We start from the raw sequence: 19153 nt of genomic DNA, 5'->3' as shown, positions 1-19153 counted from the left end.
TTGGGCGCAGCCCTTGGTCACACAGGGTTTGAGAACCAGTGACTAGAAAGAGAAGGCCAATGTGAGGTTAAAGTCCAGGGAAGCATCCAGAAACTTGGAGGGTCATGGGCGCTGGAGAAGGAGGCAGTCAGGACACTGACGTCTGGCAACTGATGTCTGGCAACCAGCCCTCCCTTCTTTCTCCCCTCCACCCATCTTCCGTAGGATAGGAAGATCCTCCATCCGGTCTACACTGTGGTGTAGAGTAACATTCCTTGCTCAGAGCCTTAAACCCTGCTCTTCATGTACAGAGAGAGCTGCGTTAGGAATTAGGAAAACTTTTCACTCCCAACAGAGCTCCCAACTCCAAGACCATCGTCTCAGTAGGGCTCAGGAAAGCCTCATGTGCAAAACTGTGCAAAGACCTCCTCATTCTGGAAGTCGCCCACTGCCGCCTCCTTCTGAAGCAATGATTCAGTGGGGGAGAGAAAATCCAGGATATGATTTATGGAGCATGAAACACACAGACATTGGCTTAACCTTTGAAAATTTTTATCTTTGTCATGTACTTTTTAGTCCTCGTGTTCCTTTCTATTTGACCAGCATTTAACACCTTTGGCTGCTCCTTCCTCCTTGAAAAGCGTTTCCCTTCCACATTCTCCTGGGCTTCAATTTCAAGCTGTTCTTCCCAAGTCATCTTTGCTGGTCTCTCCTCTGCCCCTCACTTATATATGGTTCTCCCCAGCCCTCTTCTCATGCTATATACACTCCTGGGGTGACCTCACCCATGTCTGTGTCTCCTCTCTTTTGTAAAAATTTTCTTTTTTTTAAATTGCCATATAGCTGATGTACACTATTACCTTAGTTTCAGGTGTACTATATACTGGTGTGACATTTGCATTCATTATGAAACAATCATCACAGTAAATCTAGTAACCATCTGTCCCCAAAGTTATTACAGTATTATTGATCATATTCCTTATGCTGTATATTACATCCCCGTGGCCCCTGTGTTTTTATTTATTTATTTATTTATTTATTTATGCTGTGTTGGGTCTTTGTTTCTATGTGAGGACTTTCTCCAGTTGTGGCAAGCGGGGGTCGCTCTTCATCGCGGTGCGCGGGCCTCTCACTATCGTGACCTCTCGTTGCGGAGCACAGGCTCCAGACGCGCAGGCTCAGTAGTTGTGGCTCACGGGCCTAGTTGCTCCGTGGCATGTGGGATCTTCCCAGACCAGGGCTCGAACCCGTGTCCCCTGCATTAGCAGGCAGATTCTCAACCACTGTGCCACCAGGGAAGCCCCCTGTCTGTGCTTTTGATGACCATCTTTCCTACCCTTCTCTCCTGAGCTCCATATCTGCAGCCAACTTCTGCCTGATGCATCTACTTAGATGCCTCCCAAACACCTTAAATTCACCAGGTCTAAATTCTCCACAGGTGGGGATGAGGGTGACTAACTATGCGCAGGAATGGCATCCTTTCAACTGAAACCCAAGAACCTAAATTGAACTATATTGAGTAGAAAGATGATTTCCAGTGGAGCTTTAAGTTCACTTGTAGAATATGTTAAACAATGAGCTAGATCTGAAGCAAAACCCAGGGAATCTGTCTATGAAAATTTCTCTCCCCCTCCCTTCCCCCTCCCTTCCCCCTCCCTTCCCCCTCCCTCTTATGTATGGCTACTAGGCATCTCAGTGCTATGAACCACTTGGAGAACTCTATTTTCTGCAGCGAATTCAGGCACTAAGAATTTGATTTCTGAACCAAAAGGAGAAAATGCTTGGTATTTCAGGAGCACTGAATTTGTTTGGGCAATGATGCTGTATCAGTTTCTGGAGTGTATCCTGTAGGGTGTTAAAGAAATCTACACCCTGATAAGATTCTTTTTTTTTTTTTTTTCCTCTTCACTGTCAAAAAAACTTTCTTTCTTACTTCAAAAAAAAATAAAAATCAGATACCCTTCATCAATTTATTTTTTAACAAATGATAAGATTCTTTCTGCATCTATAGCATTGTCAAGTCATTGTTTACTCACAAACGAGGAAGTGGGATGCAGCGTGTTGGAGCTCCTGATGTCAACCCACGGTTTACCTACCTCTCCACCCCGTCCCTCCCCTTTTGGTTAACTCAGCATTTTAGTGACTAGGTGTAATAAAGGTGACCCAAATAATGCTTTACAACTTTTTAAAGAAGCAGGCCCTTCCTTCAAACAAATTCTCACATGAAACCTCAGTATATACCAGGGCTAACTGTGGAGCAGGGCTCCTGTTTCCAGCTGTAGCAGGACACCCTCCTCCTCATGTTTCCTTGTGGGTAATTTCTACCAGTGGTAGTTCCCACCTCTGGCTTTACATCAGAATCGCCTGGGGAGCTGTAAAATCCCCTCAGACCCAGGCTGCATTCCAAACCAAACCAATTTAATCTAGATGTGGGACCCAGACAGCAATGGTGTGCAAAGCTCCCCAGGTGACTCCAGTGTGTACCTGAGGCTGAGGAAGGCTGGGTCCTGCCCTCCCTTATCAGGCTGAGGCGTTTGAAGAAGGAACTGAGCGTGTGTGGTCCAGCCCTGGGGGGACGGGGTGGGGGGGGCATGTTAGTGTGGGCTCTTGGCTGCCCTCCTGCTGGGGGGAGGCTGTGGTTGCCCACTCCGGGTGAAGCATTAGCAAGCCCACACCACCAGAAGGCAGGCTATATTTCTCAAACAGCTTTACCAGTGAGAAAGGAGGTTTCTGTCTAAAACCTGTTTCCATACAATTGGTTCCAAACTTAGGCAGCAAATGGAGGAGTGTTGCTTCTGATACCCCTAGGGTTCCAAAGAGGTCCCATTTACTTCATCTCCCTTCCACCACCCTCCAGACAGTCCCTGGGACAGTCCTAGGGAGCTTCAGAACAAGATAGGAGAAGCAGTCAAGCAGAGAGGTTAAGAGCATTCTGGAACTGGGTTCTAACCTTGGCTTTGCCACACTTACTAGCTATAATCTCTATGGGCCTCAGTTTCCTCATCTGTAAAATGGGATTGATAATAGTATTTACCTCACAGAGATGTGGTGAAGATTAAGTATGCTAATTAAGTATGCTAATATGAACAGGAAGCCTTACAGTGGTGTCTGGCACATGGTAAGAGCTGTGTGAGTTGTAGCTGGCTATGTAAAGGCTACGTATGGAAACACAAATCAAAACCGCATTGAGGAAAAAAAACAACAGAAAAACCTCGCTGAAGATGGGCAGGATCTCTGGTTTCTGAGTTTATTTGGATGGGATTAATTAGGAAGTCTGGAACCCTCTCCTCTTCTGGGGGACTTCAAAAGACTTAGATGAATTCAGCAGGACCATATGGGTGAGCATCTTGAGTTGAAGCTCAGAGTAGCTCTCATGTATTGAACTGAAGACAGGCCACTCCAAGGCCAGGCATTCTGGAACAGCTAGATGTGGTGGCTGGCTCTGGAAGGGCACTTGCTCTGGAGTTGCCCATGTACCTGGGACTCCCACTGAGGCAACCCTTCAACCACATCACATCAGAAGGGCTCAAGGGCTCAGTCATGAGCTGTTGCTGTCACAGAATTCAGAACAGACATCAAAGCCAGATCAGCAATTGAGGGGCCATCAGTGAGGATCAGGTGTGAGAGAACTTGGTCAGGAAGCAGGACAAACAGTAAGTTTTATTTATACAGCTGGTAGGGAAGGGTGTGTCCCTGGGTGCGGGAAGGAGGAAGCCCCGGGTTTAAGAGCATCTTGTAAATGAGACTTTGCCCTCTGACTTGGCCACAGAGATTAACTTGGGCATGCCCAGCCCCCCTCCCAAGAGTTCTTTCTGCCCAAGGACATCCTCGTACTCCTCCCCAGCAATCCACAGCCATCTCTTCCCTATTTCAGACTTGATTCAACGCTCACCTTCATTTCAAGATGTTCTCTAGTTCCTTGCTATGTAAAGTGTGGTTCATTGTTCAGAAGCATCCACATCACCTGGGAGCTTGTTAGAGATGCAGAGTCTCAGGCCCCACCCCAGACCTACTGCATCAGAATCTGCATTTTAACAAGATTCTCAGATGATCCTTTACACATGAAAGTCTGAAGAGAGCCCCTCCAGTTTTCTCCTGGGTGCCCCCAAAGTGCCCGGGGCAGAGCCTTGGGATTTAGCAGAAGTGCCCTGAGTGCTTGCTGACTCGTTACAGATTCATGGCAGCTGGGGCTGCGGAAGGCTGGAGAAAGGGCAGACACTCCAGTACAGTTTCCTGTGCTTTGGGGATAATAGGGAGGTTTGAAGTGCGTAGCGGGGCAATGGACAAGTGACGCGAAGTGAACCAGCTCCCATCATAATCCGGAGAGAGGAAACCTGCTCTTTATGGAAGAGAGTCTGCGTGTCCCAGGTCTTACCTCATTCAGCTTTTCAGGACTGAAAGCAGAAGTCAGGACACTTCTGACCTCTTCCCATCTTTTGTCGCGTAAAAACAGGACACTGTTGGCGACCGGTTTGGGCTCCAAACCTGATGCCTGGTGGAAAGCAATAAGCAGAGAGTTAGGACACAAGGGAGCCCAAGACACCTGGGTGGCACTACAGTCCACGATAAACACTCTGGTTCAAGTCACCCGTGACCAATAATTAGGAGACTTCTCTTGCAAGGATGTAGAGAATATAAAGGCTCGTGGACGATGATCTCTAGATCCATGGCCGAGGACCCACCGGGAGCAGATGGGGAAGCGCCGCTGGCCCAATTCTATCTTGTTACTCTGTGGTCATCACTGTAAATAACTCAGCGGCTTCTGTGTGTTCTGCAGCCCCCTGCAGAGCGAGGGCTCCCAGAGGACCCAACAGCAGGCTTCTTGGAGGTGGGCTCGTCTTTCCTGGGATCGAGTTTCATGTCTGAACTATTTGGCAAGGGGTTTTGTGTGGCTGGATTGGTTACGTTGGGCCAGGAGTTGACAGACTCGTGTCTGAGTCTTTGGAATATGCCTGGGGGTTGGGGGGAGGAGAGGGAAAGGGGGAAAAGAGAGTCCTTCAGAAACGTGCCCCAACAGAGCTGTTCCCAGAGAACTCCTTCCTGTCGTGATGTTTCTTTCACACATTCATTCACTTATTCTTCTCATTCAGCGAATCTTTGCTGAATGTCTAATATATACGAGAAGTTGGCTCTACGGTGCTGAATAAAGAAGACATTGCATTGGTCCTCAATGGGTTGATAGTCTAGTGGGGAAGCAGACAGTTACCTCCTAAACTAACAAATAGCTGTCATTACCTTTCATGGGAAAGTGGGTGTCATGAAGTGGGGGAGAGAGGGCAGCGAGGCGAGAAAATGATAGGGGATTAAAGGGCCAGGAAGCCTTCTCTGAGGAAGAGACAGTCCAGCTGAGTCTGGAAGCACACAGAAAAAGAGGTCTCCTCATGCCTTCTTCCCAGGCCATTCTCTCCTTTCCTAAGACCACCTACTCCCACCAAACCGTCAAAACTGGGGGCCCTCACAGCTGTTCAGAGCCCTGAGCCCCGGGGCTGCAGGGTGAGGGGAAGTAGGGGGACTGGAGGACAAAGCATTCTTCAGAACTGCCTGTGATACACGGTTTTGCTATTTCTTTTCACTGTTTTAATTATAGTTGAAACATGAAGCCAGCCACCGTAACTCAAAAGCCTTGTAAAAACTCCTGTTCAGAGGAAAATGATAATTTTCTGATAAAATATGAACACTCAAAATAAGCTATAATACATAGCTGCACAGTATCTGGGGGGATTTAATTATATATTAGAACCAAGTTGCTGGGATATTTTTTCTGCAGAGGAATACCTCTCTATATTTAGAATAAAATTCTTTAGGAGTGCCATGGTCCCTATACAGAATTGTGGTTTTATGGAATTTTTAGAACGTTAACCCATTTGTTTGGGTTCCAGAATCAAAGGAGGAAATGGTACATTTTGTGTATTGGCAAACGCCAGTCCTGTGCCACACTACCTGTCATAAAGCATTTCACTCCAAGGAAAGCTGGGTGGTGGTTTATGGGCTTTTGATGGAACAGAAGAAATTGGAGATAAGAGTCAAGGTTGACTGGATTTTGTGTCTGTCCTTTAGACCTAAGGATTGGCTCCATGATAGTTTTTATCTTGCCCTTGGAGGACAAATCCAACCCTTGTGCAATATGTCAGCATTGTCTCCCTCACCAGCTTGCCATGACAATACTCTCCCTTCAGCCTACAGCTTCCATTAGAATTCTTCATTCTCTGATGGAAGATTTCAGAGGCATTGGTTAGAGTAACCAATCTATTTTCATTTCTAGATACGATACTGGAAGAGGGAAAGTGGCAAATTGGTCATTTCAGAAGAGCAGTTGGATGGTGAGGGGACATTCTGACAGATTTTAGAATGCATAGCTGGAAAGAGAAGGCTTGGAAGATCAGATTGTGGTCCTTAGTCTGTACTTAAAAAATATCTATTGAATGCGTATTACATGGAAGATAAGATTTGGCTCCTTTTTTTGACCCTGGGTGGTACAATTAGGTTCAATAGTGGGAGCTACGGGGAAAATTGCAGCTCCTCTAAAGGAGAACTTCCCAGCAGTCTAAATAACTAATAAAAATAACCTCCCTTGAGCGATGAGCCCCATCACTAGAGCCTGTACCCCGCTTCTTGGAAATTCTGAACAGGAGGTTTGAATGATCTGTGGGCAGCCCATCCCGGGATGAGAAGCTCCCAGCTCAGGCTGCAGGGTTTCCAGTGCACAGCACAGTGTTTCACATAAAACAAGGAGACCTGCCTCAAAACAGACAGGGGTCAGGCAAATGAGGTTGCACACCTGGGTTTCTGATTCTCTGTAATCTGTTCGGTCTTTAAGTAAGAACTTCTGCCTCTCGGAGCTGTGGACCCATCATGTGAGTTGAGCCTTCTCCAATAAAGATGTTTAAAAAAAAAAAAAAGGAGGGACTTCCCTGGTGGCGCAGTGGTTAAGAATCCGCCTGCCAATGCAGGGAACACGGGTTCGAGCCCTTGGCCAGGAAGATCCCACATGCCATGGAGCAACTAAGCCCGTGCGCCACAACTACTGAGCCTGCGCTCTAGAGCCTGCGAGCCACAACTACTGAGCCCACGTGCCACAACTACTGAAGCCCGCGTGCCTGGAGCCCATGCTCTGCAACAAGAGAAGCCACCGCAATGAGAAGCCCGCGCACCGCAACGAAGAGTAGCCCCCGCTCGCCGCAACTAGAGAAAGCCTGCGTGCAGCCACGAAGACCCAACTCAGCCAAAAATAAATAAGTAAATTTATTTTAAAAAAAAGAAATGCAAAGCTGAAAAAAGTAGTCAGGTTTTGACTGCAGTGACGAGAGCTTCCCTAAGTTATGGGCCAAACCATTCTCACTTAAACTTGAATCTCCGTGCACCCATTTGAAAACCAGAATGTTTTCTTTTACTCGATGTTTTATTTAAGAGAAAGGGGACCAGAAACTCTAGATTAGCTAGTTCTCAAAAGCTGTTGGTGGAGAGGGACTTGTTGCAGGTGTGGGCGAGGCACATTTGTGGCTAACTTCCTGAGACCCCTCTGTCCCTTGTGGGTAGCAGCGGGCAGGTCCCTGGGGGCCCAGCACGGGTGGCCCGATCCGTCTGGAGCCCCGGGTGGAGTCTGCCTGGCTCCCGAGCTCTGTGACCAGCCACGCTCCTGCCCCTGGGATGGGGCACTGCTGCAGACACAGGGGCTAATAAGGTTTCCAGTGCCGTATTTGCCTCAGAACTTTAGCAGTCTTTGCCAGTGCCGAGCGCCGAGTGCTTTCACAGGAACTCGTCCTATGGTTCCGACATCCGTGTGCTGAGAGGGTGAAAGTAGCCTTGGAGAGGCTGTACCTGGGGAGCCAGGCCCTGGGGGTCCTGAATAAAACCACTCCCCAAATCTATCACGTGGCTTTAGATGTGAGTCGATGGTGTGAACCTGTGCCTGGAGAGTTGACCCCCATGTTGCCTGTGAGGCCCTGAGGGCTGGCACCTCACCCCACACACGGGTGACCACCACCACCTTCCACTCTACGCCACAAACATGTGATGGAACCTGGCATGGGCATGCCTGCTGCCTGACCTGCTCGCCACGCTCATCTCAGACCAGGGCTCAGAGCTCCTGGCAGCAGGTTTAGTGATCAAACACACCCTCTCCATTCCCGTATCCAACTAGACCAACCCAACATGGGCCAAAGGCCTCCCTACCTCTTAGCACCCTTCCCACGGCTTCCCCAACTCTGGGCCTTAATGACAGGCCAGGAGTACAGCGTTCTCCTGCTGGTTAGGACCTTTTCTGCTGAATCAAGTGGACCCAGCTCCAGTTTCCGCAGATAACAAAAAAAGAGCTGCCCGCATGGCCTCATTGAGTACCCGATAGCAAGAGGAGCTAATTAAAAATACCTGCATAAAAATAGCCAAGTCCAGAGGTGCTGGGGCAACTGAGGTTCTCTCCGCGCTAAGGAGACTGACTGGGGTTTACAGATAAACTGTGGTTGCACCACTGGAAGCAACTTGAGGAAGTGTTGAGGGCAGTGATAGAGGCCCAAGGGGTCCATTCGGAAAATGGGCAAGAGAAAGCAGTCACGTTCCATGGAACTGAGCGCCTCGAAAATGTGAATGGGAAAACGCGATATAGGAACTGCCACCCTGGGTCCAAGCCGTAGAGTCTGTTCAGCCCAGTGTTCTTGAGTTGGAAAAAAATATATCATTCAACAATTTTTGAATTCAAGTATTTGCTCAATGCTGACTTATGTCAGGGAGTTCCCTGTGGTGTCGTCCCAAGTCCAGCCAGTGTGCTCTGTCAGTCCCTCATGGGATGCCTACAGGTCACACCAAATTTCAGAGCTAAACCCGGCTTCCCCATCCCGGCCACTCTCCATAGGCTGTCAAGGGCACACATAAGTCAAGCCTGGATTTGTGAGCAGAGGTGGGTTCTTACAGCTGGAAAATGAAATCATGCGTTATTTAAGTTCCTTTTCACTTCATGTATCAAACTAATATGCTGAGGTATTTTCTGTATCACAAGGGACCATTTGGTAGAAGCTTGCATGGAGTAAGCGTTTAATGTTTACTGAATGAATGTAAAATAAAGCTGAATTGCTGAACACTTAAGTAAACATGGCTTATTAGAAGGAAGGTGGCATGGTGTCAGGAAGAAAAAATCATGCCTCGCTAATCTCCTCGAGTACTTTGAGCAGATAAATAGGCATATGGATAAGAGGGAACCACAGAACCCAATTTAATTTGACTTTCAAAACCTGTGAGAAAATCCCACTCTAAAGTTTTTTTTTGAAGCTTGAGTCACTAAGCATTGTTTCATCATGAATATGGGATTAGCTTAAAGACCATAAACAAAGCTAAAGATAAGTGGCTACATTCCCAGATGGAAAATTATAAACATTGGGGTTTCCTAGAGATCTCATCTTTGATGGATCTTTTTACATGTTTGTGAATGACCTACAAGAGGATGTACATATTGAATCTCCAGGTACTACCTAGTTCTTCTGGGGAGAATGTCAATTTGATGGAGAGTCAATTCTGTTTGAACAAGAATATATCGGATACTGAGTAGTCGCCATGTGTTTGGGCCCTGGGGTATAAAAAGAGAAGGACAAGGCTTAAAGTTAATCAAGTTAGGGTGAAAGCCGTGCACTCATTCATGGTAAATAGTAGAAGGCACGATGGGAGCGATTGTGAAAATGAGTGATGCAGATGATCAATGCTGTTAGCGTTCAGAGAAGGGGAAAAGTAAATGAGGGTTGAGGTAGGGAAAGCTTCATCGGGGGAGCAGAATTTGAGGAGAATCTGGAAGAATACCAAGGGTTTCGATGGGTGTAGGAGAGGTGGAGAATCTTCTTGTTAATAGCAGCTAATGCACGGTGAAAACTTGTCTCGCCTGCATGTAAAGCAGGACTTATACACATAATCTCATTTAGCCTTACAACAGCCTAGTAAGGCAGAGCATATCCCTGTTTTCCAAAGGAAGAATGAGAGACTTAAAGAAGTAATTTGCTCAAGTTCACATTGCTAGTAAATATAAGACCCACTGCTGTGCTGTCTCCAGTTCTAGTGGAGGTGTCAGCATGAGCAAAGGCACTGGGGCAGGGCCTTTGGAGAGGTTGCAGAGAGAATGGAGAGGCTGCTCCAGCTGGGGTGACTGCTTGTACTGGGGAGCAGTGAGAGCTGAGGTGGGAGCATATGTAATGGATCTAAATTATAGGGGCCCTTAAATCTCACCTGAGGAACTTGAACTTTGTCTTGAGGACACTGTGTTGAGTGAAAGCAGGAAGTTAGAACCACATTCTGGAGGTTGGGGCCTAGAGATCTTAGTCAGGGGGTGGGGAAAAATAGGGAGGGTAGACACATGGTTTGGAGGAGAAATGGACTGAAACTGGGCAGCTTGATTTGGTCCCCACTGCTTGAACGTGTATTTTGAGTATGTGTCTGCCCCTAGGACATCAATCAGAGAGCAGCCCTATTCCAGATCAGCTCGAGGGGTCTTATACCTTGGTTACTTCTTGGATGTCATGTGAACATGACAGTATGGAGACACATGGCTGACGTGTCCCATCTCACTGCTCAGAGGCTCAGCCGTGGCCAAGAGCCGTGGCAGCCCTTGGAGTGCTTCCCATGCCTGCCAGGACGCGGCTTGGCGGTCAGGGCCCTTGACTCACTGGCTTCCTCTGTTTCTCTAATCAACCTTCCTTGCTGAGTCTGGGGGAGCAGCAATCTATGACTGCCTTTAACCATCAGACTCAGGCTCTAAAATCCCAAGGCCACAAAAACCTTCAGGGGACTTTGAACAGGGGGGTGACAACAGAGTATTTGGGGAGAGAATCAAATGGAGGCAGAGAAGTGGCTAAGCTTCTGCATTTCCTTCAGCCATTCTGAGGTGATGGAGGAGTTAGCAGGCCAGGGGATCACCCCCTCCCAGATCACCTCCTTCTAGTGGCCATGTGGTACCTGGAAGTGTGCATGGTGCTCTGGGGCTGGAAGATGAGTGTGTTTTGGGCGAGTAACAATTACTCGATGAAACCTTGATAATCCAGAGATGTCACCTAGGCAGCTGTTACAATAGTGATGGTAGAAAGAGCCCTGGACTTGAGTTGAGAGATGGCACCTAAACCCTATTAGTCTTCCTCCTGTTAGTCATATGACCAGGGCTGTCACTTAACCTGAGCCTTAGTATCTTTGTCAGTAAAATACAGATGATAATTGTACCAGTCTCATAAGTTCCTGTGAAATTTAATGAGAAAAAAAAACAAAAACAAAAAAACACTCTGGACAGCTCAACCAGTACAGAAAGCTAGGTGGCTGCTGCTAATTTCTTTAAGACTCAGTCCCAGGCACCTTACGTCTAATAAGCCTTTCCTGGTTCCCATCCTGGATGGTGCAGTGTTTTCCATGCTCACCATACCGTATTGTACTGGTCTCTTTCCTCTCTGCCTCTGCCACTAGACTCTAAGCTCCTCAAGGACGAGACTGAGTTTTCTATCACTTTCTAATCATTACCTAGACAATGCCTGGTATATATGGCAAGTGTGCAGAAGTTTGTCAAATAACGAACAAAAGAGTGCATACATTGCTTACTACTCCTGTAAGGATGGAAGATGAGTTTAATTTGCCCCCCCCCCCAAAAAAAAGGTTGGCACATAGTGATTCTCTGAATTCTCACAAGCAACTATTTATTAACTCACTTTAGACTTTTTCCAAAAATCAACATGAAAGTTATTGATCATCTCTGCTAGAATTCTCATCTCCTCATTTTTGGAAAATATGGACAGCACTGAGCTTTGCCATTTTCTGTCACCTCTTCCATTCTTTGGGATTTCTCATCAAAGATAAAAAGCAGGATATGTGCTTTCAAAAAAAGATGGCGTATGTACATCCTTTAGTGTGTTAGAGACTTGATACTTGGGGATGAATTTCCCTCGTAATGTTACTTGTCTTCTTTTTCCAGCCTTAAGATGTTTATACTCTCTGGGAAGGATGTAAGCACGGGAAGCTTGATATTTTACATTCCCTCTGATATTTATTAACCTTGCTCGGTCTTCCTCGGTCACTTGACTGAGGTCACTTGACCCTCTGGATTCCTCTAGCTTTGAACACAGCTTTAAAAAACCTCCCGGTTTTAGAATTTTATTAGCCCCAACTCCTCTTGAGCTTTAGCTTTCTTGAAGCGTTTCTTAAATGTAAATGCCATTCTTTTGTAGCAGTCCTATACATCTCTTTTGAAAACTCAAATTCACTGGGGAGCACAGTTTTGAGTTGAACTGATCTAAACCCTACAAAAGGCCCAGTCACATCCCTGTTAGATGTGATGTGCTGTCCTTGCATCTTAGAATGATTCCCCATCCATCCATATGAAGAAAGAAAATTACATACCATTCTGTTGGTGAAGTTACTGAACTTCTCAACCAATACCTGCTTGATCATGTCTGGGTCAGAGATAACAATAAACATCTGACGACCAAGATAGTACCTGGGAGGAATAAGAAAATTACTTTAAAATGTGTTGTATTTATCTGCCCTCTTCTCCTTTCCAAAAAGAATTCACAGTGGCTTAGAATGAAGGATAAAAGATAAATAGGATGGGCTTCCCTGGTGGCGCAGTGGTTGAGAGTCCGCCTGCCGATGCAGGGTACACAGGTTCGTGCCCCGGTCTGGGAGGATCCCACATGCCACGGAGCGGCTAGGCCCGTGAGCCATGGCCCCTGAGCCTGTGCGTCCGTCGCCTGTGCTCCGCAACGGGGGAGGCCACAACAGTGAGAGGCCCGCGTACCGCAAAAAAAAAAAAAAAAAAAAAAAAAAAAAAGATAAATAGGAGGTAAAGGTGTGGAGAAGCTGAGGAAATGCATGGCTAAGCTTGAGGAAGACCAGAGCTGTGATGATCTAACATCAAATTTCATTCCACAAACATTTATGGAATCCTGCCTTGTACCAGTCCCTGGAGACTCTGGGATGGATAAGATACAGTCTTTATCCCCAAGGAGCTCATACCTTGATAGGGAAGACAGATCTATAAATTTAAACACAATAATAAGGAATTCATAAGATCCCATAGTAAGACCAAGGAGGAAAATGGCAGAGGTCAGTGTTGTCCACGTCTTCCAAAACGAGAGAGATAGGCATTCTAGCAAGAGAAGATGAGTAACTTGTATACTCGTTCTTGGAAAGAGTCTAAAGTGAATTAATAAACACCTGTGAGAATTCAGGAATGATTAAAGCTGCTGGGGAAGGGTTGAGCATATGGTTGCTACACCTACATGTGAAAGAGCTCAAGAGATACTTATGACACTAATGAAGAAATGGAGGAAAGGCTTAGCCAGTCAGTGGTGGTGGTGAATTCCCACAGGAAGCTGCGCTTAAGGACATGTTATGTTTATTAAAGTGCTGGGGGCACAAAAGCATGCGGACCCAGTCACAGCCTCCAAGGGTCTCACAGTCTGGTGGCAGTGACAATTAGGTAATCACCATATACTGTGACATCTGGCAAGCATGGGTGACACTGGAGACACACCCAACTCAACCCCTGGAGAAGAGAGAATGAAGTCTTCCTAGAGGTGGTGCTTCCTAAAGTGAGTTCTGAAAGATGCGCAAGAGTTACTCCAGGAAGGTGGGTGGCAAAGGTGAGTGAGGGTGTACCAGGGAGACGAATCAGTTGTGCAATTATCCAGGGACAAGACTGCTTGGCTACCAACTGTAGAAAGCAAACTAGAGTGATGACAAGTGGGCCCACTGCATAATGCCATGTTTTTAGTACTGTATATGGAATTATATTTTCAGGATGTAACGTGATTGCTGGCATATCCAGCTCAGAGCCGTAAGGAACAAAGTCACACGACATGAAAGCAGCAAAGTTTACTTTGATTTCTTAGTTACTTAAAACTTCTCATGAGCTAAAAGTGTCTTTAATGTTTTAATTCTTCCCCTTCTCACTAACTAGGGGAAAAAAAATATTTGTCTGGCGCATGTCAGGCACTCAGAAATATTCATGTGAGTGATCATATTTCCTAAAACGGTTAGAGAAACCTTTGGGACACAGGAATTCAACAGATGTGGTAGAAGAAAGAATACTAACTAGTTTTTAAAAATTGGTTTTAGCCAAGAAGACCAAAAATAACCCAATAAGACGATAAACCAATGCTTTTGTAAACTTTATGGGGCGTGTCATGGAATTTTTTGAGAATTGAGTGAAAGCTGTGGACATTCTCCTAAGAAAAATGGACACTCACAGCATTTTAAGATAAAATTTGAGGGGTTCTTGGACCCTTGAAGCCCACTCTAGAGCAATGCTTCTCACACTTAAAATGTCACCTGGGTTTGAAGAAACAATAGCTGAAAATGTCTCCAATTTGGCAAAAGGCAAAAACTCACAGATTCAAGAAGCTGAGTGAACCCCAGGTAGGAGGAACCCAGAGAAATTCATGCCAAGACACATATAACTAAACTTCTGAAAACTAAAAAATAGAGAAGATCTTGAAAGCAGCCCGAGAAAAAATAACCTATCATTTATAGGGAACACCAATTAAAGGAGAGCAGATTTCTCCTCAGAAACCATGGAGGCCAGAAGGAAGTGACACATTTTTCAAATGCTGAAAGAAGAAAACTCTCCACCACAAGTTCTACATGTGGTGAAAATATCCTTCTGGAAAGGTGAGAAAATAACAATATTTTCAGATGAAGGAAAACTAAGATAATTTGTCACAAACAGATTTACCCTTCGAGAGAGGCTAAAGGGGACTTCTCTGATGGTGCAGTGGTTAAGAATCTGCCTGCCAATGCAGTGGACACGGGTTTGCTCCCCGGTCCGGGAAGATCCCACTTGCTGAGCAACTAAGCCTGCGCACCACAACTGTTGAGCCCACGCGCCGCAACTACTGAAGCCTGCGCACTTAGAGCCTATGCTCTGCAACAAGAGAAGCCACCGCCATGAAAAGCCCACACACCGCAAGGAAGAGTAGCCCCCGCTCGCCGCAACTAGAGAAAGCCCGCGCGCAGCAACAAAGACCCAACGCAGCCAAAAAGAAAACAACAACGACAACAACAAAAACCAACCCCCCCCAAAACCAAAAAGAACGATTAAAGGAAATTCTCCAAACAGAAGGAAAATGAGGACAGAAGAAATCTTGGAACTTCAGAAAGGAGAGGAAAGGAGAACAATGGAGTGGGTAAGCATTATGTTTCTTAAATTTGATGACTGAAGCAAAGTTATAACACCATCTGATATGGTGTTCAATATATTTAGAGAAAATACTTAAGATAATTATAGTTTAAAACTAAGAGGATAAAGGGATCAAAATGAAAATACGTTTTCCTCACGTTACTCAGAGTGGTAAAGCATTGATACCAGTAGATAGTGATAAATTAAGCATGTACGTTTATGTAACCACTAAGAAAATTATACTATAAAAAGTGATCTACAAAAGATTTTTTGGAATAAGTCATGATAGAATTTCTTTTAAATTTGGCCAATACATTGGCCAGAAAATGAACCTCACACCTTATATAAAAAATCAACTCAAAATGGATCACAAGCTTAAATGTAAAACAAAACTTTTAGAAAAATTAGGAGAAAATCTTTGGGATCTAGGACTAGGCAAACAGTTTTTAGACTTGACACCAAAAGTACAATCTATAAGCCACATAAATCAATAAATTGGATGTCATTAAAAAAATGCTCTTTGAAAGACCTGCTAAGAAGATGAAGACAGTCAACAGATTGGAATAAAATATTTGCAAACCATACATCTGACAAAGGACTCACATCTAGAATATATAAAGAACTTCCAGAACTCAACAGTTGGGGCTTCCCTTGTGGCGCAGTGGTTGAGAGTCCGCCTGCCGATGCAGGGGACATGGGTTCGTGCCCCGGTCCGGGAAGATCCCACATGCCACGGAGCGGCTGGGCCTGTGAGCCATGGCCGCTGAGCCTGCGTGTCCGGAGCCTGTGCTCCGCGACGGGAGAGGCCACAACAGTGAGAGGCCCGCATACCGCAAACAAACAAACAAAAAACTCAACAGTTAAAAAACAAAAAATTCAGTTAAAAAATGGGCAAAAGACATGAACAAACATTTCACTGAAAAGGATACATGGATGCCAAGTAAGCACATGAAAAGATGTTCAACATCATTAGGCCATTAAAGAAATGCAAATTCAAACCACAATGAGATCTCACTATACATCTCTCAAAATGGCTAAAACTTTTTAAAAATAGCATTAAATGCTACTGAGCATGTGGAGAAACTGAATCATTCATACATTGATGACATGAACATAAAACATTACAGTCACTTTGGAAAATAGTTTGGCAGTTGCTTATAAAACTAAACACGTATTTACCGTATGACCCAGCAATAGTGCTCTTGGGCATTTGTCCTGGAGAAATGAAAACTTATGTTCTCATAAAACATGCACATGAATATTCATAGCACCTTTATTAGTAATAAACAAAAACTGAAAACAGCTCAAATGTTCTTCAGCTGGTGATGGTAAAACAAACTGTGATACATCCATACAATGGAATACTATGTAGCAATAAAAAAAAACTCAAGCTATTGAAGCATGCAATGATTTGGATAGATCTCAAGGGAATTATGTGTGTGAAAAAAGCCAGTCTAGAAAGCTTGCATATTATATGATTTCATTTATATAACATTTTTGAAATAACAAAATTATAGAGATTGGGAAGAGATTAGTAGGTTCCAGAGGATAGGGATGTGTGTGTGTGTGTGTGTGATGGGGTGGTATGGCTATAAAAGGTAAAACTAGAGAGTCTTGTGGTGATGGAACAGTTTTGTATCTTAGCTGTGCGGTAGTGCTTACACAGACCTACACGTGATAAAACTGCATAGAACTCTACACACACACACAGACACACACATACACAAGTGCATGTAAATCTGATAAAATCTGAATAGGTATTATGGTTTGTACCAATGTCAATTTCCTGGTTTTGATAATGTACTACAGTTATGCAGGAGGTTACCATTGGGGGAAACTGGGAAAATGGTACACAGGATCTCTGTACTTTCTTTGCAACTTCCTGTAAATCTATAATTATCTCAAATTTTTTAAATGGTTATTTTTTTAAGATTGATTTATGACTTATTTATTTAATTTATTTTTGGCTGCGTCGGGTCTTGGTTGCAGCACACAGTATCTTTCATTGCAGCGCACGGGCTTCTCTCTAGTTGTGGCGTGTGTGTCTTCTCTAGTTGTGGCATGTGGGTCTTCTCTAGTTGTGGCGCACAGGCTCCAGGGCACGGGGCTCTGTAGCTTGTGGCACACGGGCTCTCTCGTTGAGGCACACGGGCTCAGTAGTTGTGGCACGCAGGCTTAGTTGCCCTGCAGCACGTGGGATCTTAGTTCCCTGACCAGGGATCGAACCCGCGTCCCCTGCATTGTAAAGCAGATTCTTTACCACTGGACCACCAGGGAAGCCCCCACATTTAAACTGTATAAAAGTCACCTGGGAGCTTACTAACCTATAGAGTCACAGCTCTCCTCCTCACTGGAGCAGATATAGTAGGCCTGGGAGGGGCCTAGGAATCTGCATTTTAACAGGCTCTCCAGATTCTGATGCAAGGTGACTACTCCCACATTTCAAGAAACACTGTCCTAGGGCAGTTGTTTTCAGCCTCAACGACTGATCAAAACCACCTGCCAAGCATTCAGAAAATAATGATGTCTGGACCTAGTCAGACCGACCTGACCAGAATCTCTGGGGTGGGACCCAGTCCCCTCTAAATTTAATAAGCTCTCCAGGAGATTCTGATTGATTGATAGTAACCAGATTGGGGGACCCACAAACCCCATGTTAAAAACCCTGCTTTATATTTAACTAAAATTCACACCCATTCTCATTTCCTTAAATTCTTAGATCTAAAAGGAAACATTTACATTGGGATGCACACATACTTTGGTAATATATTTGTACTGATTTAGTTATTACCAAGATAATTTTTTTTGTTTTTCAGAAAAAACAAAATAATACTTCTACATTCAAATGAAAGTTGTCCTTCCAAGTAGGCACCTTGGGAGTCTTTGTGCTTTTTTCTAGTAATATTGCTAATGCTAAAAACAATTTTGTCACAATTTCTTTAGAATTGCTTCAGAGCTGGTTTATGAACCTCGTGAGAAAACTGGCCCCATTTTACATGTAAATTGTGTAATCTTGTGAATTTATATTTACACAAATACTCTTCTGCAATTTGAGGAGCTCCTGGAAAGATCTTGAACAGAGAAACATGTAAATGAAGTTGGTTTTTCCTTTTGGGTGCCTGGATGGCTCCACTGTTTTTGTCTGTCCAGCCCTCCCTGAAGAATCACCCTCTCCCGTTCCATGCAGTGCTGGAGGAGCTGTCGACGATAGCACCCTGTCCCTCTGGTCATGGGGATGGACTCACCATCCAGGCATGGCTGATCATGGTATCTCATCTCCTTGGCAACAGTGACTGGTCCACAGGGTGGACACACATGACTGAGTCAGTGCCAGTCAGAATCCTTCACTGGATGTATATACATGGAAACTGCATGAAGAAAGCTCTGTTTTTCTCCTGGATATGCTAAACTGGGAATATATGAATCCAGAGCTGTTGGTGGCCATCTTTTACCACATGGTGAGAACTGCCTGCAGAAAGCTCTAACAGGGACAAGCAAAAATTTAAGACAAACATGGAGAATGTCAAGGACGTACAAATTCCAGGTCAAGGTCTGCTTCCTGTAGTCTTCCTTGCATCCTCCAAGCTTAAGTTAGCTTGTGCTTTTAAGTTCGTTTGAGTTGAGTTTCTATCATTTGTAATCCAGAAGTCCTAACTAATACGGTACCCCTTTTCCTTCTCAACCTTCTGGAATACCTATGCCATTCTGCCTCTCAAAACGTTAATTCCCCACGAGGGTCTGATCTCAGTTTCATACACTGGTGTGAACGTATGGCCGCGTCTTACTGCCTCCTGAGATGGGTTGGTATACTGCAAAGGCACACGGGCTAGGGCCTGGGAGTCAGGATCCAGGATCATCCAGCTCTGCTACTCACTCAGACAACCATCGTAGGCAGACTCTGGAAATGCCCTGCGTTTCAGCTTCCTCGCCTCTGAAATATGGGAGTAAACCTAGGCAATCTCTGCAGTTTGCTCTATCTTTAAATCCTCTAATTCTTATGAATTAAAAAAGAAATTGAATTATGGTCTTTGAATTTTAAGTCTA

General features: G+C 45.0%; 1 protein-coding gene across 2 annotated transcripts in view; it reads right to left on the bottom strand.

Annotated features, from left to right (window-relative positions):
- The window catches only part of TBXAS1 (thromboxane A synthase 1), a 153361-nt gene that overhangs the window by 70945 nt on the left and 63263 nt on the right, over window positions 1-19153 (bottom strand). For both annotated transcript variants that reach the window (XM_082631982.1, XM_082631981.1), the window contains exons 4-5: window positions 12331-12427; window positions 4355-4471 (exon numbers count right to left, since the gene is read on the bottom strand). In XM_082631982.1, the coding sequence (XP_082488108.1) occupies window positions 4355-4471; window positions 12331-12427 (214 nt within the window). The remainder of the gene's footprint in view (window positions 1-4354; window positions 4472-12330; window positions 12428-19153) is intronic.

This window comes from Mesoplodon mirus (assembly GCF_964341445.2).
Source record: "Mesoplodon mirus genome assembly, chromosome: 9".
Classification (NCBI taxonomy): domain Eukaryota; kingdom Metazoa; phylum Chordata; class Mammalia; order Artiodactyla; family Ziphiidae; genus Mesoplodon; species Mesoplodon mirus.
This window is presented reverse-complemented; position numbering and strand designations above follow the sequence as displayed.